The sequence below is a fragment of the Pelophylax lessonae genome (genome assembly GCF_965119305.1).
Source record: "Pelophylax lessonae genome assembly, chromosome: 13".
In the NCBI taxonomy this organism is placed as follows: domain Eukaryota; kingdom Metazoa; phylum Chordata; class Amphibia; order Anura; family Ranidae; genus Pelophylax; species Pelophylax lessonae.
The window spans coordinates 23,618,041-23,643,245 of NC_138780.1; the positions used below are offsets into that span (position 1 = coordinate 23,618,041).

The 25,205-nt window shown below is 44.6% G+C and overlaps 1 protein-coding gene across 1 annotated transcript in view; it reads left to right on the forward strand.

Moving 5' to 3' along the window:
- Positions 1 to 5,252, forward strand: part of CERS2 (ceramide synthase 2) — a gene marked incomplete at its 5' end in the record, with an annotated part of 58,745 nt that extends 53,493 nt beyond the window's left edge. Inside the window, one exon of the mRNA XM_082275943.1 lies at positions 4,400 to 5,252. Coding sequence (XP_082132069.1) covers positions 4,400 to 4,528 — 129 coding nt within the window. The 3' untranslated portion in view covers positions 4,529 to 5,252. The remainder of the gene's footprint in view (positions 1 to 4,399) is intronic.
- Positions 5,253 to 25,205: the final 19,953 nt, after the last annotated feature.

Below are 25,205 nucleotides of genomic sequence, written 5' to 3' on the forward strand. Positions count from 1 at the left end.
GGACATCTGTAGGAGTAGTACTGTCCTACCCTGCTGTACCTTGTAACACTTATGTGAATAAAGGAACTTTTCTTCAAGGTATGGAAGGGTAGGACAGTACTATTCCTACAGATGTCCTGCTGCATGACGTGTTTACTGTCCTACCCTGCTGTACCTTGTACCACATATGTGAATAAAGGAACTTTTCTTCATTGGATTCCATGGTGGTGTGCGACCATTTTCTTCTTTTATGCTTCTCCTGGTGGCGAGCCGAGGTTCCACACCCACCTTGAATTGTGGACTTTGACTAGCCTGAGCGGTGTTATCTCTCTTCATTGTTCTGTGTAAGGCGCTTGAGTTCATCTACACCAGGGATCTCCAAACTACGGCCCTCCAGCTGGTGCAGAACTACACATCCCATGAGGCATTGTAAAACTCTGACATTCACAGACATGACTAGGCATGATGGGAATTGTAGTTCCGGAACAACTGGAGGGCCATAGTTTGGAGACCCTTGATCTACAACAAACACATTTAATCATGTCTTTATGGACCTGAATTTGAAAGGGTGTCCTCAGATGGTTGGCCAGAAGTATGCCTTTATTGTATTGGCCCTTATGTAGCATAGTGATGGAAATTGACACCTGGCTTATCATTAGTCACTGCAGTTCTAGGACTTTAGGTTCCCAATAAGAGCAGAATCTGTTACCCAATATGTAGTATTGATCTTCCCATCGCACACTTTCCTAGATGGGGCTTTAGGAGTAAGGGGTGCTGCAGCAACAACCAGCATTACAGATGAAATGCACATATTTGTCAGCACACCATCGATCATCCAATATATCCAAATCTTTATTGACGAATGATCAGTGCTTTAAGTGGGCCGGTATGCTCTTCCAAATATGGCTCTTGAGCATACCGCCACCTCTCTGTGCGCCTTAGCGTACCAGTAGGCTAATTTTGGACATCTGCGCCCTCAATTGCCCCCCCCAAGAATATTTCCCACTCCAGAGCCAGACCAGTCACCACCAGTGAGTCCCAGCCCAGGCCAGGAGGGGGTGCTCTGTGGGGACCCTGATGTGGGGGGGGGGGGGGGCGACCAAATTTATAGGCTATAATAGAGTACCGGCACCTCTTTTGGGCCACTTAAAGCACTGCGAATGATCACATCACAAAAGACCCAAACTGCAATGTTTCGGACCTGCACAGGATGCCTTAGTCAGGCATGTGAAGAAGGGGTCCTGTGTGGCCCCGAAATGTTGCACTATATCTTCGGTTAGGTGCTCATAGTTCAATAAAAATTTGGATGTATTGGACGATTCGTGGTGTGCTGGCAAATATGTGCATTTGATCTGTTACCCAATCCAAACCCCAAAGGGTTCCCCTGAGAAAAAAAAAAAAACGAGTAGGTGCGCTATATTGGCATGTAACTAGGGAGAGCCTGTAGAGTTCACCTTTCAGAAAGATTTGCAGAAGATCACCCTATGCAATTCTACATCCAATGAATAGTACATACCATAGCTTCTCCTGTTGGAAATAGTGAAGGTCCCTATATTACAGATGCAGCTCATTTGGGCCCTGCCATTTGCAGGATAGGCTGACTTTCACAATAATGCACTACTAGCGTTCAAACCGTGCTTCCTCTCCCGAATCCAGCCTAGCTTAGTAGCAATTACTTTGGGTCGTTCAAACTCCATGTGCAGAGCTCCTTCTCTAGCTGAGAGGACTGCGCAGCCATCAGCCCATCCTGCAAATGGCGGGAGGGAGGGGAGTGGGGTGGGGCAGTGCTTTTTCTGGAGGGGATCCAAAACAACGATCTGTAAGGAGAAGACCTTCACCATTTCCAACCGGAAGAGTTGTGGTATGTCCAGTTCTTTAAAAATAATGTGATGTCAGCACTCGGTCGGTCAACAGCTGCCTGCAGTCAGTGCAGATATACCAACACTCATAGAGACAACGTAAAAAAATATTTCAGCGCTGGAAGTGCAATCCAATATAAAATAAAGGAAAATTAATCTTGAATATATACAATTCAATAAACTGCATGTTAGTAGGGATACGTGGATTAATAACCAGAAAAAGTGTCCAGTATATATTAAATCCAATCCAAGTGCAGGTCAATGACAATCTCCGGTGTCACCCATGGTGTCTTGCCTCCACCGGCAAAAAGAAACAAAAGAAGGGCGCACCGACCTAGCGCATTATCCTCCAATAATAGGCTTTATTTTTACAACATATAAAATGGCTACTCACAAAAAAAGGTAGAAAATAATCATATCAAGCTCAGTCGCTCCAGTGTCAGGAATAGTCCATGTGTTAGTCCATAATCCTGTTAAGATGACGGCTGATGCGTTTCGAGGCTCAGCCTCTTCCTCAGAGCCACTCATATAGTTGAAATACATCCTCACCGGGACCAATTGCTGTCTAGATTATAGGACAGCAAAAAAACGCCTCCAATTACTATTGGTCTTCCTCTCTTGTTAGTGTTGTAGATCTTCCAATCCTTTATGATGAGGCTATCAGGAAACTGAACCGACCAGGCAGGAAAATCACCAATGTAAGAGAAAGTACTCATAGTGTATTATTTATTTAGACATGTATATGTGTGTGTGTGTGTATATATATATTATATAATGTGTATGTGTGTGTGTGTGTGTATATATATATATATATATATATATGTATGTATGTATGTATGTATATATATATATATATATATATATATATATATATATATATATATATATATATATATATGAGAAACCTAGAGCAGATAAAACTTACATAAGATGCCGCCACATTGGACTCCAAATTGTGGCTGGACCTCATGCATATAATCATATGATCAAATGGTTATATGCCTGAGGTCCAGCCGCCATTCTGAGTCCAGTGTGGCGGCATCTTCTGTGTCTACCCTATGTTTCTCATGCGCCTTATGGACTATTTGCTTCAATTGGACTTTATCTAAGGTCCAGCCACCATTTCCTCATCCGGAGTTTGATGGTATACTGATGTGTCATGGTCACTTATATTAACTTTGGATTTGCTCTGCGGATTATAGTATGTGTGTATATATATGTATGTGTGTGTGTGTGTGTGTGTGTGTGTATGTATATACAGTGCCTTGTGAAAGTATTCGGCCCCCTTGAACTTTGCAACCTTTTTGTATCCAAATCCGGCTTTAAACTTCTCCACAACAGTATCTCGGACCTGCCTGGTGTGTTCCTTGTTCTTCATGATGCTCTCTGCGCTTTAAAAAGGACCTCTGAGACTATCACAGTGCAGGTGCATTTATACGGAGACTTGATTACACACAGGTGGATTCTATTTATCATCATTAGTCATTTAGGTCAACATTGGATCATTCAGAGATCCTCACAGAACTTCTGGAGAGAGTTTGCTGCACTGAAAGTAAAGGGGCTGAATAATTTTGCACGCCCAATTTTTCAGTTTTTTATTTGTTAAAAAAAGTTTGAAATATCCAATAAATTTCATTCCACTTCATGATTGTGTCCCACTTGCTGTTGATTCTTCCCAAAAAAATTAGTTTTACAACTTTGTTTGAAGCCTGAAATGTGGCAAAAGTTCGCAAAGTTCAAGGGGGCCGAATACTTTCGCAAGGCACTGTGTGTGTGTGTGTGTGTGTGTGTGTGTGTGTGTGTGTGTGTGTGTGTGTATGTATGTATGTATATATATATATATATGTGTGTATAAAATATATTTTATGGTCTAAATAAATACTACACTATGAGTACTTTCTCTTGCGTTGGTGATTTTCCTTCCTGGTTGGTTGAGAGTTTTCTGATGGCCTCATAATAAAAGATTAGGAGATCTACAACATTAAGAACAAGAAAGGAAGATCAATGGTAATTGGAGGTCTTTTTTGCTGTCCTATAATCTTGACAGCAATTGGATCCGGTGAGTTTGTATTTCAGCTATATGGTGGAGGTAAGACACCATGGGTGAGTCGTGACACCGGAGATTGTCATTTACCTGCACTTGGATTGGATTTGATTTACTGGACACTTTTTCTTGTGATTAATTCACTTATCAATACTATATGCACTTCATTGAATTGTATATATTGGAGATTAATTATCTTTACTTTTTATTGGATTGCACTTAGTGCTGCAAAATTTTATGATGTAAAGTTGCATAGGGGGATTTTCTAAAAATTTTCCTAAAAGGTGAAATTACACTTGAAGTTCACCATCCTTCTTTTTTTTAAAAGTGCATTTGTCATTAAAAGGTCATTAGTGCCTTACTGCGCATTCATAATGCTATCTGTTCTTTTATTGGTAGATTGATCTAATCATTTGCTGCAAAGATCTCCTAAGAATCAGAATGTCTTGTGTTTTTGTTTTCCATAGCCTTGTTTGGTTTTCTCTATTTAAAAATCTGCCTCCATCTTGTCTTCCAGTTGGAGGAGGATGCGAGAAGTGACCGAGATGAAACCGATATTCCAGATGAAGAAGACGAGGAGCCATACAAGAATGGGTCTGTGTCCAATGGTCATTCGTTGCATAACGGTCACCACAAAGAGGATTGACCTTGGACTAGACGTGAGGCTGCTTTTCCCTTTGGGTCCTTTCCTGGGGATATAATACTAATTAGTGTCCTTTCCCTGATTAGCACTACTGAATTTCCTTGCCATCATCTCAAGAAAGGACTTGTAAGAACATCTCAAAGACGAAACGGGTCCACCTTCCTACTGAGCCATGGATCACTGGAGCTTCTCCGTGAGGACAATTTTAAACACGTTGATGGCTTTTTACTATGAAAATGATCCCTTTCCCCAAATTTATCAATAATTTAGTGCAGAGATATGAAGCCCTCTCCTTCTTTCACCCTTTAGCCAAAAGTGCCTGCTGCTTGTCTTTTGTTGGAGAGAAGGGTCACATGGACACCAAAGACCCTTTTCTGTGAAGATAGCTTGCTTTCCCCTCTTGTGAACTACTGATCTACATTCCAGAGAAGACTTTGTTCTCAAATTGCTACGTACGTGGACCAGAGAACAAAAGTTGAATGACCTGGATGAGTGAAGGTGGTTTTTTTTCTTGCCAAATGATGTCGCACTTTGACATTCATCACCATTGTTGGATTGGTTGAACCACTGATTTTTTTTTTTGAGTGTTTCTTTGTAAAATTGGTTTGTCGTCTTTTTACCTGTGCCAACCATTTGGAGGTGACAACAATGTGAATATACTGCACGTTCTGGTTTCTATTGTTGGCTGCAGAACTTCCTTGTCTGTTTTTCTTTTTCCTTTATTTCATTAGATAGTACTGACTTTTTATTAGCAGATGTTTATTTATTACTGATGTTGATTTCCTATCATGTTTAATATTTCCCTACCACAGAGCATTTAGATTTACTGATTTATCCCTGGTCTGTTTAATCATTGCCTCCGAAAGGTTGGATAAAATTCTGATGGACCTAGTCACACTTGTACGCGCAACTTTGGAGTATAACTTTGAATGGGTGCAACTTGAAGGTTACTTGTCCCTTTGCAAAGTCAAAGCCACTGTTGCATGTAAAACATTCAGGTACGACTTTCGTGCAATTTTTGAGGGTTAACATTGAAGTCTATGGCCCTCAAGTTGCATGAAAGTTCAACCAAAGTAGTGCATGGACTACTTTTGAAGTTGCACATATATGAATGGTTATCTTATAAAACATGGGGTCAAAAGTGACATGACAAGTTGCGCACGTGGGAATGGGGTGCAAGTCAAGGCAGCAGGCCAAGAAGCCTGCTTCCGTTGTCAACCATATTGAAAGCTATCATCAATGTAGACTCATTATATACCTGTCTCATGAGATTCCTCCAGCTCTGAACTAACTTCTATTACTGGCAGTTCCTCAGCACTCCCAGGGTCTAGTACAGTGATGGCAAACCTTGGCACCCCAGATGTTTTCGAACTACATTTCCCATGATGCTCAACTATACTGCAGAGTGCATGAGCATCATGGGAAATGTAGTTCCAAAACATCTGGGGTGCCAAGGTTTGCCATCACTGGTCTAGTATATGTGCATTCAGAGCCCAACCAAGTCTCCTTAATTTTTTATTCAGCTTTGCAAACAAGACCCATTCTGTAAGTCTTTACAAAAGCTAAACATCACTATATTCTTTGTAAGTCAAGGGAATGCCAAAGTCTGAGCCCTGGTACAACAAACAGGCTGTATTGTACTGCCCTGCCTTTATTTAGAATGTCATTACTCAAAAAAGAGATTTAAGATAACTTATTCATGTAAACCTGTTAGGCGAGAAATAATGCAATGCAAAGTCTGAAAGTCTTACTTGAAGTCAATAATCTGGAACAAGTATGTTGGAAAGGCATAGCTCCTTACCTGCATATGTTTGTTCAAACTTTAGTGACTCAAAGCAAGAGATTTGGCATGACTGCTAGGTTTCTAGCATTTTCAGAAGCTGTCAACTATGGAAGCCCATTTGTTGGCCCCATAATGGGTTTCCTTTTAGTCCATCTCTTAAAATTTTCAGATGCAGGGTTCCCTGTTCTTGCAACTCTCAAGGGTCATGAGGAGGTCCTAGACTTCTATTTTTAACAACCCTAAACTTGAGCTGAATGGGGGGTTTAAAGGCTTTAACCAAGCTTTTTGAAGCTTGTCGAAAGTTTTACATATGGTCTAAAAACATGTTGTAAAGATGTCTCTTATGCCTCGTTTCCACTGAGTGGTATGGTACAGTTCGGTTCAGTACGGTACGGTTCGGAATGGTACACATTGCGTTTCCACTGCCAATAGTACCCTTTCATGATAGGCGTGGTGTAGCAGGAAAGCTGTGATAGACGATTCTCTGTCAACCAATCAAAGTTCTGCAGAGTGTAGCTCCACCCTGTTGGTACGGTACTAATGTGCTTGGTACCCCAACGAAAGGGTCCCAAAAAGTGGTACGGTACGGTTCGGAATTAGGGTACCATTCATAATGGAAACGGCATAAATAGCGTACCGTACCGAACCGTACCAGAAAGCTCAGTGGAAACGAGCCATAAAATGAGCTGGATCTCCTGCGTGCAAAGCCTTAAGTGGACCATACATGGTTCAACTTAAAGCTTCTTCCTGATGATCTGAGCATCACTCCACCTGACATCCTTTGACCTGAAATTTGAATGAGTTGGGTGGAAAATTGTCAGCTGAACAATGACTGCAGTCAAGTAACTGCAGTTGCTGTTTGAGTATGCTGACAGCTGTTTTTATACAATAGATGGCGATAAGAGATTTATCCAGCCACACTGTTTTGCCTACATGGGAAATTGATAGAACTCTTTCGTATGGCCAGCCTTGGAGATATGATATTCCTACCCACACAAAACACATGCTGAATCTCGGTATGTAAAGGCCCTGATAAAGTAAAGTTTGTTTCATATGGTGTTTGCCGTCTTTTAAAACTGGACTTGGGACACCTTTTGGGTAAGATTTCACCCGCCCAAGTACCACGCTTTAGAATTTATACCATGGAAACTTTTTGCCCTTGTAAAGGTAGCTATCCTCTATGCTCGCATAATGTATAAGACATTCAATATTCGGCAGGAATTAGTATGAATAAAGGCTTGCCACATGGAGATCCAGTGATGACTTTAGTCATTGATGGGTTACCTTCTCGTAACTAATGTCTTTGTACTTATTACCTTCCACACCATAAGGGCAATGTGCCACCTTTCCTGAGGGATCTAAAACCAGACCTTCTGGATTGTCTGTAACAGCAGCATTATTTTCTTCTAGAACAGAGTTCTCCAAACTTTCTAAACAATGGGCCAGTTTACTGTCCTTCAGTTTTTAGGGGGGCCAAACTGTGGCCACTGGGAGCAGAAAATGCCCTGGACTCAATGGGAGTAAACAATGCCTCGTGCTTGGTGGTTAGTGAAAGTAAAGCCACATCATTGGTTTTAGTGAGAGGAATAGTGCCCTCTTGTTGGTATCAGTGGGAGGAATGGTGCCCCATCACTGGTGTCAGTGGATGGAATGGTGCCCCAGGGGTTGGATAATGCCAAGCTATGGGCCACGGTTTGGAGCCCGCTCTTCTAGAGCAACATAGGGAAAGTGACAACCAGGTTGCCGTGGATGTCACATATTGTAACCCTTATAAATGCATCCTTGGACAATTGACTCTGAGGTCAAAGTGACTGGATGTCTTCTCTAAGAACCAGTAACAAAACAGGGACAAAAAAATGTTTATTGTTAAGGGACAACTTGTACCTGTGTTGGCAGAAAGATGGAAAAAAGACAACTACATGGGCAATAGGTGGGCAACCTGCAGCTTTGTGAACATAAATCCATTGAGATTTATCCTTCCAGTTTCTCTATTGGCATGTTCCCAGGTTTGCATAACTGACCACACCTAGTCCAACCTACTGCTTTTTAGATTGGCAGCACTACCCATGTTCCAGAAACCCTCCCACTGTGAGCTGCAGTGTCTTGGAGAGGGAGCACGTGAGACACAAAGGAGGGCTGGGCTCAGTCAGGGAAAAAAGTAAGACTTTTTGGATTTTAGGAGCTTTGTGCATCACTTAGTTACTGGATTTGGTACCTTTTGAATGAATAGACCGATCTGTAATTCTGTACAGGTGGTCTTGAGATTTATACATACTTCATGCCGCTGCACAGCCAGTCAGGTGGCACATGTAACTTCCTGTTTGGCAAATTTCTGGCTAGCATAATGGAATGCCTCAGGCACTCATGAAGACATTAAAAGGGATGTGCAAATGGATCTATTTTCCTGCTATGCTCTCCTACCCAAGAGTAATGCATCGAAAACTGAGCACCGGGTTTACTTTAAGGGTGATACTAACGTCTGCAGCCCATTGCATGGCTTTATACGGATTTGTATATGTTCTATGTAGAGAACCATAGTGTGGTACATTAATGCACAGTGTTCTCACAGTCCAACAATTGGTGTTGCAATCGATAGCAGAACCTGTGACTTGTTCCTGTAACTATCATTCCTTGGTGCCCCATGCAACCCAATGACCCCGACATGCATTCAGCAGATCTTGTGTTGATTTGATCCTGTAAATGTATTTGTGAAAGGTCAGATGAAGACATGCATTATTAGCTGATGTTTTGATGAGTGTCAATATTTTAAAATTCTGAGAATTAAAAAATAAATGAACTCAACAATGTATCAACGCTCATTTTTTTTTAACTATATTCTGCAACATACTAACCACCTTCTTAGTGGCGTACCTTACAGTGGGTATAGAAAAGAATCACCCCCTTTAAAATAACTACATTTTGTTGCTTTGCAGCCCGAAATGAAGACATACAGTATCTCACAAAAGTGAGTACACCCCTTTTATCCCACATTTTTGTAAATGTTTTATTCTATCTTTTCATGTGACAACACTGAAGAAATTACATTTTGCTACAATGTAAAGTAGTGAGTGTACAGCTTGTATAACAGTGTAAATTTGCTGTCCCCTCAAAATAACTCAACACACAGCCATTAATGTCCAAACCACTGGCAACAAAAGTGAGTACACCCCTAAGTGAAAATGTCCAAATCGGGCCCAAAGTGTCAATATTTTGTGTGGCCATCATTATTTTCCAGCGCTGCCTTAACCCTCTTGGGCATGGAGTTCACCAGAACTTCACAGGCTGTCACTGGAGTCCTCTTCCACTCCTCCATGAAGACATCACTGAACTGGTGGATGTTAGAGACCTTGCGCTCTTCCACCTTCCATTTGAGAATGCCCCACAGATGTTCAATAGGGTTTAGGTCTGGAGACATGCTTGGCCAGTCCATCACCTTTACCCTCAGCTACTTTAGCAAGGCAGTGGTCGTCTTGGAGGTGTGTTTCGGTCGTTTTGTTGGAATACTGCCCTGCAGCCCAAAAATTTAATGAATAAATCGGCGCTAAAACCACAAAAAATAAATCAAGATAGAATCGCAAAAAGCGGATATGATGTAGTGCAAATAATCACTCCAAAAATAAAAAAGTGAATGTGCAAATAAAAAAATATTCCAATGATGTGTCAAAGGTGAAAATGTGCACAATTCATAAATACAAATAATATATTCATAAATAATTAGTGGTCTATAAAAATTCCCACAGATAAAGTGCAAAGGGAAAATAAATATTGAGTAAATAGTCCAAAAATGTATTTGTGCATAAAATATATAAATAAATATTTTTCCTATGTACAATGAATCACAGTCCAAATTAGGATCTCTACAGGTGCAAGAAAATATTTAATTCCTCCTGTCCCAGAGTGCCAAAGTGTATCCCAGGGAATCACCAAGTGAAATAACACCTTGTGAGTGCAATGGCCGCTCACCTCACTGAGAATAAATCACGCTTTGGAATCAATTTCAGAGGCACAGATCCAATCCTCCTTACAGATGGTAATAAAGTGCTTGTGGTACAGGACAATAGGTGCTGTGTGGTACGCTTCCCCAAAGTTGTAGGATGATCCGACCAGATTTAAGTAACTATAAACTTCAAAGGATAAAGATCAACAGGGACTCTAAACGGTGTCTGCTTTCTAAAATGCAAAACTTTCGGTTTCGGCCGAAAAACCAGAAGTGACGTCACCCGGCTCCTTCCTATGTTGGAATACTGCCCTGCAGCCCAGTCTCTGAAGAGAGGGGATCATGCTCTGCTTTAGTATGTCAGTACATGTTGGCATTTATGGTTCCCTCAATAAACTGTAGCTCCCCGCTGCCGGCAGCAGTCATGCAATCCCAGTCTGCTTGGCTTTTAGCAAACGGTTTGCGGGCTTTCTTGTTCATCATCTTTAAAAGAGGCTTCCTTCTGGGCCAACAGCCATGCAAATCATTTTTATGCAGTGTGCTGCCTATGGTCTGAGGACTGAAAGGCTGACCCCCCCCCCCCCCCCCACCCCTTCAACCTCTGCAGCAATGCTGGCAGCACTCATGTGTCTATTTCCCAAAGACAACCTCTGGATTTGATGCTGAGCGCCTGCACTCAACTTCTTTGGTTGACCATGGTGAGGCTTGTTCTAAGTGGAAACCTGTCAAACCACTGTATGGTCTTGGCCACCGTGCTGCAGCTCAGTTTCAGGGTCTTTGCAATCTTCTTATAGCCTAGGCCATCTTTATTTAGAGCAATACATTTTTTTCTTCAGATCCATAGAGAGTTCTTTGCCATGAGGTGCCATGTTGAACTTCTAGTCACCACTATGAGAGCGTGAGAGTGATAACACCAAATTGAACACACCTGCTTCCCGTTCACACCTGAGACCTTGTAACACGTCGGTGTCCTTTTCTCTGAAATTCATTGACAGACGCAGCACCCGCCCCTATAATTATGAGTGGAATAGGGTTTTTTCTTTCTTCTAAATACTGCTTTCAACAAAACTGTAGCCATTAACAGAGTGTGTGGGTGTATGCCTGCAGGGAGTGCCCTATAGGTGTGGTAAAGCGTTTTCCTGCCTAGTGTCCTACTCCTGTAGGGGACAGCATAACCCAATGGTCAAGAAGAATATAGAGCTGCGTCTGTCAATGAACTTCAGAGAAAAGGATTTTGCGGTAAGTCAAAAATCCAGTTTTCTCCATCGTTCATTGACAGACACGGCTCTATATTCTTCTTGACCATTGGGATGTCCCAAAGCAGTATTTGCATGAAGGGAGGGAAAAACAACGCAGAAAAGAACGTAATTCCCCAAAGGCTAAACTTAGCCAACCAGTTAACACGGTGCTCGACCAGGAACAACTGGAGCTTACCTAGGAACATTATTAATAATATAATACAAATTTCTCTTTTAAACAGCAGCCTGCAAAACCTTGCGGCCAAAAGAAGCATCCAAAGATGCCAACACATCTGCTTAGTAGAATTTAGTGAACATGTGTGCAGATGACCATGTTGCCGCCTTTCATACTTGCATTACTGACGCCTGATGGCGAAAAGCCCAAGAGGCACTCGGCGCCCTAGTAGAATGTGCCTTCACAGGGAAAGGAGGATCCTGACCCTTCAGTGAATAAGCCTGTACCACGTCTGCCTGATCCATCTGGATATGGTCGCAGCCAACTTCTTTCGAGGTCCTTCGGTGAGGACAAAGAGAGAGTCTGATTTCCTGAAAGATTCAATAGCTGCCAGGTAAACTTTAATTGCCCGAACCACATCCAAAGAATGCAAAGCTGTGTTAAATTAGTGGGATGGGCGCGGGAAGGGCGCAGCCGTGTTTTTATTATTTATATATCTCAAAAGGTTGGACACCCATGGTGTAAGCAGAGAAATCTCCCTATTGTTTTCAAAAGGATGTTTTTGAATAACAGGCAATACCAAATTAAGATCCCACGGAGGCAGCGGGGGATCGCCTCGGAGGAGCCATATGGCATACTCCTTGAAAAAAAAGTGCGAACCAAGGCATGGGTAGCCAAAGAACGCTGGAAAAACACAGCCAAAGCCGACCCTTGGCCATTTATAGTGCCCAAAGCCTACGGCTGTTCAACCCCTGTGAAGAAAGGTCAAAATCCTAGCCACCGAAAAAAGGCAGGGATACACCCTCAGCGATTCACACCATGAGATGTACGATGATCGATCTTCCTAGAAGTAGATTTTCTGGCCTTCAATAGTGTAGGAATCACTGAATTTGAAAGACCTCTATCCTTCAATACCTGGATTTAACAGCCATGCCGTTAAAGCCAGCGACTGTAAAGCAGGATAGAAGATCGGCCCTTGAGATAGCAGATCTTCCCTGAGAGGAAGTCTCCAAGGAACATCGGCGACCAACCTTACCAGATCTTCGTATCAAGACTGGCAAGGCCAGTCTGGGGGCCACCAGAATGACCGGAATCCCTTCTATCACTATCCTGCACAGAAGCCTCGGCAGGAGTTTCAGCGGATGGAACGCATAGATCAGCTGATACTGACCCCCCCAAAGAGCCACCAGTGCGTCTGTGGCGTCGACCAGAGGATCCCGAGACCTGGCTACAAACCTCTTCTTGTTGAATCGAGAAGCTAACAGGTCGACGTCAGGTGTCCCACACCAGACACCCAGGAGGTGAAACCTCAGGGTGCAGAGATCATTCCCCCTGATCCAACACCTGACTAGTCGGGTAATCCGCCTGCCAGTTTTCCACACCTGGGATTGTGCACTGCAGAAAGGGCTTGAACAAAATTTTCTGCCCATTTCAGGATCTTTGCTGCCAAGACACTCTTAGTGCCTCCTTGATGATTGATTCAAGCCATGGCCGTGGTATTGTCCGATTTGAATCTGGACTGGTCAACCCTGTAAATGATTTATCCAGTGACTTGGGCAAACCTTTATCGCTCTGAGTTCCAGAATATTGATCGAAAGCATGGACTCTACTGTCCAAGACCCTTGGACACACAGCTTCCCCAGCCAGACAGGCTGGCGTCTGTGGTTACCACAGTCCAATACAATGGCAGGAAGGACTTTCCCTGGCGTAGTGCTAACGAGTGAAGCCACCATAGAAGAGCAGTCTTTGTGTTGTGACTCAACCGAATCAAAATGTCCAAGGACTTTTGGATCTTTGTTCCATTTGACAAGAATTTCCCTTTGTAAGGGTCTTGTGTGGAACTGAGCAAACAGAACTGCCTTGAAGGTTGACACCATGAGACTTAAGGCTTGCATGCAAGTCCACAGAAAGGAGAGATTGCTGGATAACCGCAAACTAATTGCCCCCTGCAACTTTTGCAGCTTGTCCGGGGAAAAAAAAGTCCAGAGTCAGGCCCAGATAATCCTGATTTAAGGATGGTACCAGGGCAGATTTTTTTTGTTGTTCCAACCAAAATCTTGCCCTACAGTGATTGTCATGTCACCCATCAGGGCTGAATGCGAGTCTGATCTTAACAAGAGATCGTCCAGGTACCCCAGTACCACAATCCCTCATTGTTGAGTAATGCCAATACCAGAGCCAACACGTGAAGACCCTGGGGGCGGAGGCGAGGCCAAAGGGTAATGCCACATATTGATAATGCTCCTCTTCTATAGCAAAGCGAATAAAAAAACGCTGGTGTCCAGCGTAAATAGGGATGTGTAGATATGTGTCCTTGATATTGATGGAGGCCAAAGTCTCCTTGGTGAAGACATGCCACTACTGTGCAAATGGACTCCATTCGAAACTTCTGTACCGCACAAAATGCCTCAGAGCCTTGAGGTGCAGGATTGGACGCACTGTGCCTTCTTTCCAGGGCACTGTGAACAAGCTTGAATAGAACCCCCTGAGAGCGTTCCCGAGAAGGAACTGGCACCATCACCTCTTACGACAGCAGATCTTGTAGATCCCTTAACTGGTCTGGAGATGGACAGGTTCTTCCTGTCCAATCTACGCCTGATGGTTTAGACCAGAATTTGATCTTGTAACCAGATCGGATCAGTTCGTGGACCCATTTGTCCTGAATCAAGGAAGTCCACGGTTCCGGAAAGAAGTAAATACGCCCCCACCCTAGATATGGGTGAGGGTGTCCCTTCAAGCAGATGGGGATTTGTCTGCAGGTCTGGATTGGCCTGTTCTCGGCTTACCCGACCATGTCTTCTTGGAACCCCCAGCAGACCTAAATGGCTTAGTTCCTTTCTCCTGCATGCCGGAAGAACGAAAGGGCCGCCTGTGGCCTGTGAAATAAGGCCCCTGTCTATTACGCGGTGCCTTGCCAGTGGCGGATTGAGGGAGAAGAGTACTCTTCCCGCCTGTGAGTCCTTATCCAATGAGGAACCAAACGGTCTCCCGAAAAGGGGAGATCTGATAGAGCCTTTTTTGAGGCCTGATCTGCAGACCAGCTTTTTAGCCACACCATGCGTCTAATAGCTACCCTCACCACAGACACTCTGGCTACAAGCGGGGCCACATCTAGTGGCGCATTACATATAAATAATAGGGCTTGGACTATTTGGTCTGTTAGCGCTGTCCGGTCCGGAGACAGCTGTTCTGTTTCCAAGTCACTTTTTAGTAACCTTGCCCATTCCATAATGGTCTGCGACACCAGCGTGATCACGAAGATAGGTTTAGGTATTGAGCCCGCTATCACGTTTAAATGGTGGGATAGAGACTCAATCCATCTATCCACAGGGTCTGTAAAGACTAGGGACTCCTTGACCGGGATCACAGTAGATTTGTTCAGTCTGGAAACCGGATGGTCCACCTTCGGTGGTATCCATCTTGCGGACACCGCATCCGCAAGGGGTAGCGCCTTTTAAAACGCTTTGGCACCACTAACATCTGTTTGATGCGCCCCTACTGTTAGTTGACAATTTTGTCAAAAAGTTACGGACAAGGGAAAACCTTGCCCGGCTTCTGGGATTTGCAAGTGCCCAAAGACACCTGCGTTCCTGACGCTGCAGAATCATCCCCCATTTTGAGAGTTTCCTGCACTGACACAAGTGCCTCCCACCAACACGCTTTCCCGTGTGGCTGCAGACGAGGATATATCATCCTCGCCATCCAAGTGCAATGACGCAGATCCCTCATTATGGCATGCGTCTGCGGCAGCCATATCTACCTCAGAATCTGAGGATACAGGGGAGGGCATAGGGCTCTTTTTACTAGTGTTTCTTTTGATAGTCACATCCACTTTTAACACCAGGTTTTCCAAAAGTGCCGTTAAGGCAGACATGGGTTGCGACCCGGAGGTCTCCGCAACCGCAAGGAGGAAATCAGTAGGTGAAATTTGTTCCCGGGACTCCATATGAATCCTGGAATAACACAGTGCTACTTTATGAAAACTGCAAATAAAACGGACCGCACCGCTTCACCAGCGGTACTACAAGTCCCAACCACTAGCACTGCCGATAGCAGGGTGAGCGAGGAAGATCTACAGGGACCCCAATAGCCATACCACTATTCGATATGGAGAACAGGATCGTTCTGTTATGTAGAAAAACGATCTGCACAGGAAGAGGAAATACCTGGCCTAGCTGCTCCCTGCTGTCCACCAATCGTGGACTCAAAAAAAATGGCCGCCCAATGCATTCCTATAGGGAAACCACAAAGACATGGCTGCCCATGCATTTCAATGGGGAAGTCTGGAAAATTAGGCTGAACGATTCTACAGCAAAAGGGCGGCCCCCACATCGCACCATGCGGTTGCTAGGACCACCCAAAGCGGTCCAAATGATAAGTGGCATTGGGAGATCCCTGGCAGGGGCCCCCACCAGGATTGACCTAAGCGTGGCCTCGGCGCGTCCACACCCATCACTGACTGAGGTAGGTACCTCTATGACTGGTAGAGAGGAAGGCCTTGGGGGAGCCTGGTACCTACCGAGAGGCCAGGCAGGATGAGGGGTACCAGAGGGTCCGACTGTCCCAGGGAGGGGCCCACGTCTACCCCCGAAACCGCCAGAGTTATGGGGGGAAATTTACTCGCTATATCAACGATATCGGGTTGGTGCCACTCAGGACAGACTACCTCTCCACTCGGGGTGGGGTGCTGATGGCCAAGGGGTACGCTGCGACTCAGGTTGAACTAGGTCGTGTGCGTCCTGGTGAGGTGTTTTACTCGCGGGCCAGCCCCCGTCCATTTGGGCTCTGTCGTGGCGAGGCCTAGTGTTGGGCTATAACCTGCACACGCTCGCTGGCTGGGAGACCTTAAGGATCTAGAATATCCAGTCCGGCTGTTGATTGCAGTTCTCTCAGGAAGAAAACTAGCTAAAAAATGTTTTAACAAAGCTTGCCCTTTTATTTTAAAGGAACCCGAAGACTGAAGTCCCATCCGGGAACTAGCCAGAAATAAACTGAAGCCTATAGCAGAGTGTGTGGGTGTATGCCTGCAGGGACTGCCCCATAGGTGTGGTAATAATTTTTCTTGCCTATTGTCCTACTCCTGTAGGGGGCAGCATAACCAAATGGTCAAGAAGAATATGGCGCTGCGTCTGTCAGGGAACGATAGAGGAAAGTATTTAATCCCCTGCTGATTTTGTACATTTGACAAAGGATCAGTCTATAATTTTATTGGTAGGTTTATTTTAACGGTGAGAGACAGAACAAAGAAAAACACATTTAAAAAAAAGTTATAAATTGATTAGCATGAAATAAATTAGTGAAATAAGTATTTGAACCCTTCGCAAAACATGACTTGGTACTTGGGGGGCAAAACCCTTGTTGGCAATCAGAGGTTTCTTGTAGTTGGCCACAAGGTTTGTACACACCTCAGGGGGTATTTTGTCCCACTCCTCTTTGCAGATCCTCTCAACTTGAACCTTCAGCTCCCTCCCCATATTTTCTATGGGATTAAGGTCTGGAGACTGGCTAGGCAACTCCAGGACCCTAATGTGTTTCTTGTTGCCTTGGCCATGTGTTTTGGGGCTTTGTCATGCTGGAATACCCATCCATGACCCATTTTCAGTGCCCTAGCTGAGGGAAGGAGATTCTCACCCAAGATTTGATTGTACATGGATCCCATCCATTGTCACTTTGATGCAGTGAGTTTTTCCTATCTCCCTAGCAAACAAACCCCCCAAAGCATAATGTTTCCACCTCCATATTTGACTGTGGGGATTTTCTTTGTGTCGTAGGCAGCATTCCTCCTCCTCCAAACACGGCGCGTTGAGTTGATGCCAAAGAGCTTGATTTTGGTCTTATCTAATTACAACACTTTCACCCAGTTTTCCTCTGAATCATTCAGATGTACATTTGCTTTCTTGAGGAGAGGGGAGCTGCATAATTTCAGTCCTTCCCAGCATAGTGTTACTAATTGTTTTCTTGGTGACTATGGTCCCAGCTGCCTTGAGATCATTGACTAGATTCTCGTGTGTAAACGTTCTGGGGCTGATTCCTCATAATCATTTGAAACTCCATGAGGTGAGATCTTGCATGGAGATGGACAGCTATTTTATGTTCCTTCCATTTGCAAATAATCGTACCAACTGTTTTCACCCTTGACCAAGCTGCGATGGTCTTGTAGCCCTTTCCAGCCTTGTAGGTCTACAATCTTATCCCTGGACAGCTTTTCGGTCTTGGCAGAGAGATTGGAATCTGACTGATTGCTTCTGTGGACAGGTGTCTTTTAGACAGGTAACAAGATGAAATTAGGAGCACTCCCTTCAATATAGAGTGCTCCTAATCTCAGCTCATTACCTGTATAGAAGACACCTGCGAGCCAGAAATCTTGATTGATAGGGGACTAAATACTTAATTCAATCATTAAAATGCAAATCAATAACTTTTTTTTAAATGCGTTCTGGATTGTTGTTGTTCTGTCTCTTACTGTTAAAATAAACCTACCACTAAAATTATAGACTGATCATTTTTTTGTAAGTGGGCAAATGTATAAAATCAGCAGACTTGTATGAAGTACTCGAAATTTCTACTTGAGTAAAAGTACAAGTGCTCGATCAAAAAGTGACTTAAGTAGAAGTGCTCGATCAAAAAGTGACTTAAGTAACTTTTTCTGCGAGCACTTCTACTTAAGTGGAAGTACTAAAGTATTCAACATTTTTTTTACTTAAGTATTGCAAGTAGTTTTTTCAAAAAAATTGCTACTTAAGTACTAAAAGTAAAAAGTACCAGTAGTTTTGAAAAAAAAAATTCTACTCAAGTACTGAAAGTAAAAGTACAAGTACTGTGTTATGTAGTTATTAAAGAAAGAAGTCAAAAGTTTGAACATCATATTGTTGTTTATTATTTCAAATGAACATCATATTGTTGTTTATTATTTCAAATGATTAACCTAAAGGACAATCACAATTCCTTAGGCTGTAACTTTCTGTAAACAAAAAACAGATAAAGGATGTCCCTCCCTTCCCCTTTTAAAGCATCCCTCCTTCTCTTCCCTGCCTGTTTTTTTTTTCTCCACAGCTTATTGGTGTGCAAAATCATATATAAACCAATGTGATATACAACAATATATTCCAATAATGAAATAAAGGAAGAGTGTATGAAATCTAAGTCAATAAAAAGTTCAAAATATTGTGAATCTTCAAATATATATATGTGACAAAACAAGATGAATATAATTTCATATCTGCTGTTAATGGGAAAGAACCTCCCAACCAGGGCCGGCCTTAGGTGTTCAAGCGCCCTGTGCGAGCTGATCCTGTGGCGCCCCCACCAGCGCCCTGCACATTTTTTCTTGCACTTTTTTTGCACTTCATTTGACTTTTCTTTTTTATGATCACTACAAACTTAGCCCCCCTTACATTAGAGACCCCCCTTACATCAGAGACCCCCCAACAGAGCCCCCCTTACAACAGAAACCCCCCAACGGTGCCCCCTTACAACAGAAACCCCCCACAGAGGCCCCACTTACATCAGAGACCCCCCACACAGAGCCCCCCTTACATCAGAGACCCCCATACAGAGCCCCCTTTACATCAGAGACCCCCCACACAGAGCTCCCCTTACATCAGAGACCCCCCCACAGAGCCCCCTTACATCAGAGCCCCTCACACAAAGCCCCCCTTACATCAGAGACCCCAACACAGAGCCCCCTTACATCAGAGACCATCCCCACACAAAGCCCCCTTACTTTAGAGACCCCCTCACACACAGCCCCCCTTACATCAGAGACCCCAACACAGAGCCCCCTTACATCAGAGCTCCCCCCCATAGAGCCCCCCACAGAGCTCCCCTTACATCAGAGCCCCTCCACACAGAGCTCCCCTTACATCAGAGCCCCCCACATCAGAGCCCTCCCACACAGAGCCCCCTTACATCAGAGACCCCCCACACATCAGAGACCCCCACACAGAGCCCCCTTTACATCAGAGACCCCCCCACACAGAGCCCCCTTACATCAGAGACCCCCCACACATCAGAGACCCCCACACAGAGCCCCCTTTACATCAGAGACCCCCCACACAGAGCTCCCCTTACATCAGAGACCCCCATACAGAGCCCCCTTTACATCAGAGACCCCCCACACAGAGCTCCCCTTACATCAGAGACCCCCCCCACAGAGCCCCCTTACATCAGAGCCCCTCACACAAAGCCCCCCTTACATCAGAGACCATCCCCACACAAAGCCCCCTTACTTTAGAGACCCCTCACATAAAGCCCCCCTTACATCAGAGACCCCAACACAGAGCCCCCTTACATCAGAGACCATCCCCACAGAGCCCCCCTTACATCAGAGCCCCCCCCCCCATAGAGCCCCCCACAAAGCTCCCCTTACATCAGAGCCCCTCCACACAGAGCTCCCCTTACATCAGAGCCCCTCCACACAGAGCCCCCTTACACCAGAGACCCCCCACACAGCGCCCCCTTACATCAGAGACCCCCCACACAGAGCTCCCCTTACATCAGAGCCCTCCCACACAGAGCCCCCCTTACATCAGAGACCGCCCACACAAAGCCCCCCCTTACATCAGAGACCCCCCCATGTTTCCCTTAACCAAGATGGCCGCCAGTGCCTCGATCGCACTGCGCATGCGCACGTGCCTCTACTGCGCGGCTGCCGGAATCCCCGCCTCCCAGCGCTGAGACGTCAGCGAATGGAGACAAGGAGGGGAGGAGCGGAGTGGCCGAAGGCTGCCACACATGTCAGAGCACCGAGAGGCGCATGTGGGAGCACTCCACGCCGGCCCAGCGGAAGCCTGGAGCGGAACAACGCTACCCAAATGGCCAGAGACCAGGTACCCATGAAAAAGGGGGGTATCTTTACCTTTGCCTTCCTATAGAAGAGGGGAGGGGAGTGAGGAAGGAAGAATAGGGAGGATAATTGAAAGAGTAGGAGAGAGCAGTAAGGAGGGAAACCAAACAAAAAAGAAAAAGGGAAAGGCAGAGAAAAGTAACGAGTAACGATGCAGCACAAAAAAAAAGTATCGGAGTAGAAGTATCGAAATCATCGAAAAAATGTAGTGAAGTAAAAGTAGAAGAAAAAATTCTACTCTAGGAAAGTACAGATACCGCATTTCGGTACTTAAGTTAAGTAGTTCTACTTCGTTACTATACATCTCTGAAAATCAGTAGGGGGATCAAATCTTCCCCCCCCCCCCCCCCCTCACTGTACCTGTAGCTGAGAATTAATTGGTTTAGTTCAGGGGTCTTCAAACTTTGGCCCACCAGTTGTTCAGGAACTACAATTCCCATCATGCCTAGTCATGTCTGTGAACGTCAGAGTTTTACAATGCCCTTCCTTATGGAACGTGTAGTTCTGCAACAGCTGGAGGGCCATACTTTGGAGCAGTGATGGCAAACCTTGGCACCCCAGATGTTTTGGAACTACATTTCCCATGATGCTCATGCATTCTGTAGTGTAGTTGAGCATCATGGGAAATGTAGTTCCAAAATATCTGGGGTGCCAAGGTTCGCCATCACTGCTTTGGAGGATCCGTGGTTTAGTTACTGGGTCACTGAAAGTTCCCTCTGGGCCCATTCAGATTGATGTTCTGATTTACACAGGATCTTGCTGGCAGCTGTGTAAAAAGTTGTGTAGCTGGACCCTAGTGGCCTTCGCTGCTAAGGGCCAACATTAAATAGATCATCAGTGTTGCACCACTGATTGCACACTATTAATATTTACATGAGTCATTCAAGCAGCAGTGGCACATGTATGACATTGGCTGATTCGGAATGACTGATGACAGTGGTCATATTGCGGTTGCTGCAACTTGAATGACACATTTAGGGTTTAAAATGTAAGCAGTGTTGATGGTGCCTCTGGCTACACATTAGCTATATTTACATGCTAAGTAGGGATAGCCAAAGGCATCCATGTATGCATGTAAACATTTGCTCAGCGTACAGCTTAAAATTGGTCCCGAATATCACCCTGGACACAGCCATGTTTCCGCATGCTGCTGAACATGTTGTAACAACAAACTATGTACACCTATTTTGGGTGTTTCTGATGTCATGTAAATGACCCCCCCCCCATCCAGCTCAGACTAACTACTCTTGTACAATGGTTGGAGTGTGAGATAATGCTGCAGAGAGTAGAGGCACTGAAGATGGGATGTACAGTACTTCCCTGATTAGATTTAAATATATGCATAATCCTATAACCCCCCCCCCCCCCCCCCCCCAAATACCACATTATATGGCAAGTACATCCTAATTTGTAAAGAAATAAGAACATTTGATTATGGTTTTAAAGGTCTTTACTGGGGTTGTGGCGATACTGAAGATTTGGACGTGTATTTTAAGCCCATATAAAATGAACAGAATCCAATCACACTGCAAAGAATTGTATGCGATTTGAACAAGCATGCAGGGCCATTCCTATCTGAATCGCATGTGGTTTCCCCGTGGCTCCTGTGTGAACCCAGGCTTGTTATAGTGACTTCACTGCATTCCTGTTCAAATCATGTGCGATTTAAGCCTAGTCGTTTTGTACAGGATCAAATCACACCTCAAATAGGTATCAGTAGTGTGTATCGGCACTTATACTCACTGGTTTAAAAAAGAAAAAAATTGCATCGGTGCAGCCCTTGGCTTTACAAATCTCATGTAAGATTTATCGTTAACCAAAACTCCATACTGGTAATGTTATAGGGGGCACTGCCTGAGAACCAATGCCATAGACGAGAAATACTACCTGTACCTCGAGCCACACCAGAGAGGCAGCGGGAGATTAGGGAAGTTAACAAGTGGCTGAGGAGCTGGTGTAGTCAGGAGGGTTTCGGGTTCCTGGAGAACTGGGCCAACTTCTCAGTCGGCCACCAGCTTGTATAACAGTGTAAATTGGCTGTCCCCTCAAAATAACAACACACAGCCATTAATGCCTAAACCGCTGGCAACAAAAGTGAGTACACCCCTAAGTTAAAATGCTCAAATTGGGCCCAAAGTGTCAATATTTTATGTGGCCTCCATTATTTCCCAGCACTGCCTTAACCCTCTTGGGCATGGAGTTCACCAGAGCTTCACAGGTTGCCACTGAACTCCTCTTCCACTCCTCCATGACAACATTACGGAGCTGGTGGAGGTTAGAGACCTTGCACTCCTTCACCTTCCATTTGAGGATGCCCCACAGATGCTTAATAGGGTTTAGGTCTGGAGACATGCTTAACCAGTCCATCACCTTTACCCTCAGCTTCTTTAGCAAGGCAGTGGTCATCTTGGAGGAGTGTTTGGGGTCGTTATCGTGCTGGAATACTGCCCTGCGGCCCAGTCTCCGAAGGGAGGGGGATCATGCTCTGCTTCAGTATGTCACAGTACATGTTGGCATTCATGGTTCCCTCAATGAACTGTAGCTCCCCAGTGGCGGCAGCACTCATGCAGCCCCAGACCTTGACACTCCCATCACCATGCTTGACTGTAGGCAAGACACACTTGTCTTTGTACTCCTCACCTGGTTGCCACCACACACGCTTGACACCATCTGGACCAAATAAGTTTATCTTGGTCTCATCAGACCACAGGACATGGTTCCAGTAATCCATGTCCTTAGTCTGCTTGTCTTCAGCAAACTGTTTGCAAGCTTTCTTGTGCATCATCTTTAGAAGAGGCTTCCTTCTAGGATAGCCATGCAGACCAATTTGAGGCAGTGTGCTGCGTTTGGTCTAAGCACTGACAGATTGACCCCCCCCCCCCCCCCACCCCTTCAACCTCTGCAGCAATGCTGGCAGCACTCAAACATCTATTTCCCAAAGACAACCACTGGATATGATGCTGAGCAGAGGTGCACTCAACTTCTTTGGTCGACCATGGCGAGGCCTGTTAAGTGGAATCTGTCCTGTTAAACCGCTGTATGGTCTTGGCCACCATGCTGCAGCTCAGTTTCAGGGTCTTGGCAATCTTCATATAGCCTAGGCCATCTTTATGTAGAGCAGTGGTTCTCAACTCCAGTCCTCGGCACCTACTAACAGGCCAGGTTTGCAAGATAACTAAATTACATCACAGGTGATCTCATTTGCTGCTCAGTGATTGCAGTATTCTAGTCTGCATCTCCCCAAGGTAATACTTAAAATCTGGCCTGTTAGTGGGTCCCGAGGACCAGAGTTGAGAACCACTGATGTAGAGCAACAATCCTTTTTTGCAGATCTTCTGAGTTCTTTGCCATGAGGTGCCATGTTGAACTTCCAGTGACCAGTAAGAGTGAGAGCGATAAACACCAAATTTAACACACCATCTCCCCATTCACACCTGAGACCTTGTAACACTAGCGAGTCACATGACACTGGGGAGGGAAAATGGCTAATTGGGCCCAATTTGGACATTTTCACTTAGGGGTGAACTCACTTTTGTTGCCAGCGGTTTAGACATTAATGATGGTTTGTTCAGTTATTAAGGGGACAGCACAATTACAGTTATACACTCACTATTTTACAGTGTAGCAAAGTGTGATTTCTTGGCACATGAAAAGATATAAAATGTTTACATAAATGCGAGGGGTGTACTCACTCTTGTGAGATACTGTATATATATATATATATATATATATACAGTATGTGTGTGTATGTATAGAGCTGATGAGGGGGTCACCCTCAAAACGCGCCAGCTTCATTTGGAGATTTACGTTCCACAACTGTCTCTAATCAGTAGAGTATGCTGCATGGACAAGTTGTGGACATACATACATATATATATATATATATATATATATATATATATATATATGTATATATATATATATATCCCATACGCTCAGTATCTCAGGCTCCACAGGAATTGTTCTGCGGACGCTGATTTCCAAATTCAAGCGGATCAGTTACGTGAGCGACTCCTTGCCAGAGGATACTCTAAAAAATTACTGAGAAAAATCATACAACAGAGCTAAAGCTCATTCCAGAGCCAACCTGCTGTATAAAACTACCACTAAAAAGAATGACACTAATGTCAGATTTATCACCACCTACTCTGCACACGATGACATTTTACATAAAATTCTGAACCGTCACTGGCCTATTCTTCTTACCCAAGACTATACTCTAAGCAAATATCTCAAGGCCAAACCGAGTTTAGTATTCTGACGAGCCACTTCCCTTCGGGATTGTCTGATCAAAAGTCATTATACCAACTCGACTACCACTCTTGATCTTAAAAATGGTACGTACCAATGCCGCTCCTGCGATAAATTTCCGTGGGTAAAAATGGGTACTGGCATTCGTCTACCCAATGGGAAGTGGTTCCACTCAAAACATCATGCTGACTGCAACACACAGGGACTGATTTACCTCATGACCTGTTGTTGTGGAGCTTTCTATGTCGGTAAAACGATTAGAAAGCTCAGCAAACGCATAGGAGACCACATTTACCACTCAGAAGGGGGTACGATCCAGACGAGTGTTACACGTCACATAGCTTTTCGTCATAAATATGACAACTCTGCAGTTTCTTTCTTTGTGTTGGAGGTTGTCCCCCAGGACCCCCGCGGGGGAAACTGGGCTAAACGTATACTACAGAAGGAATCC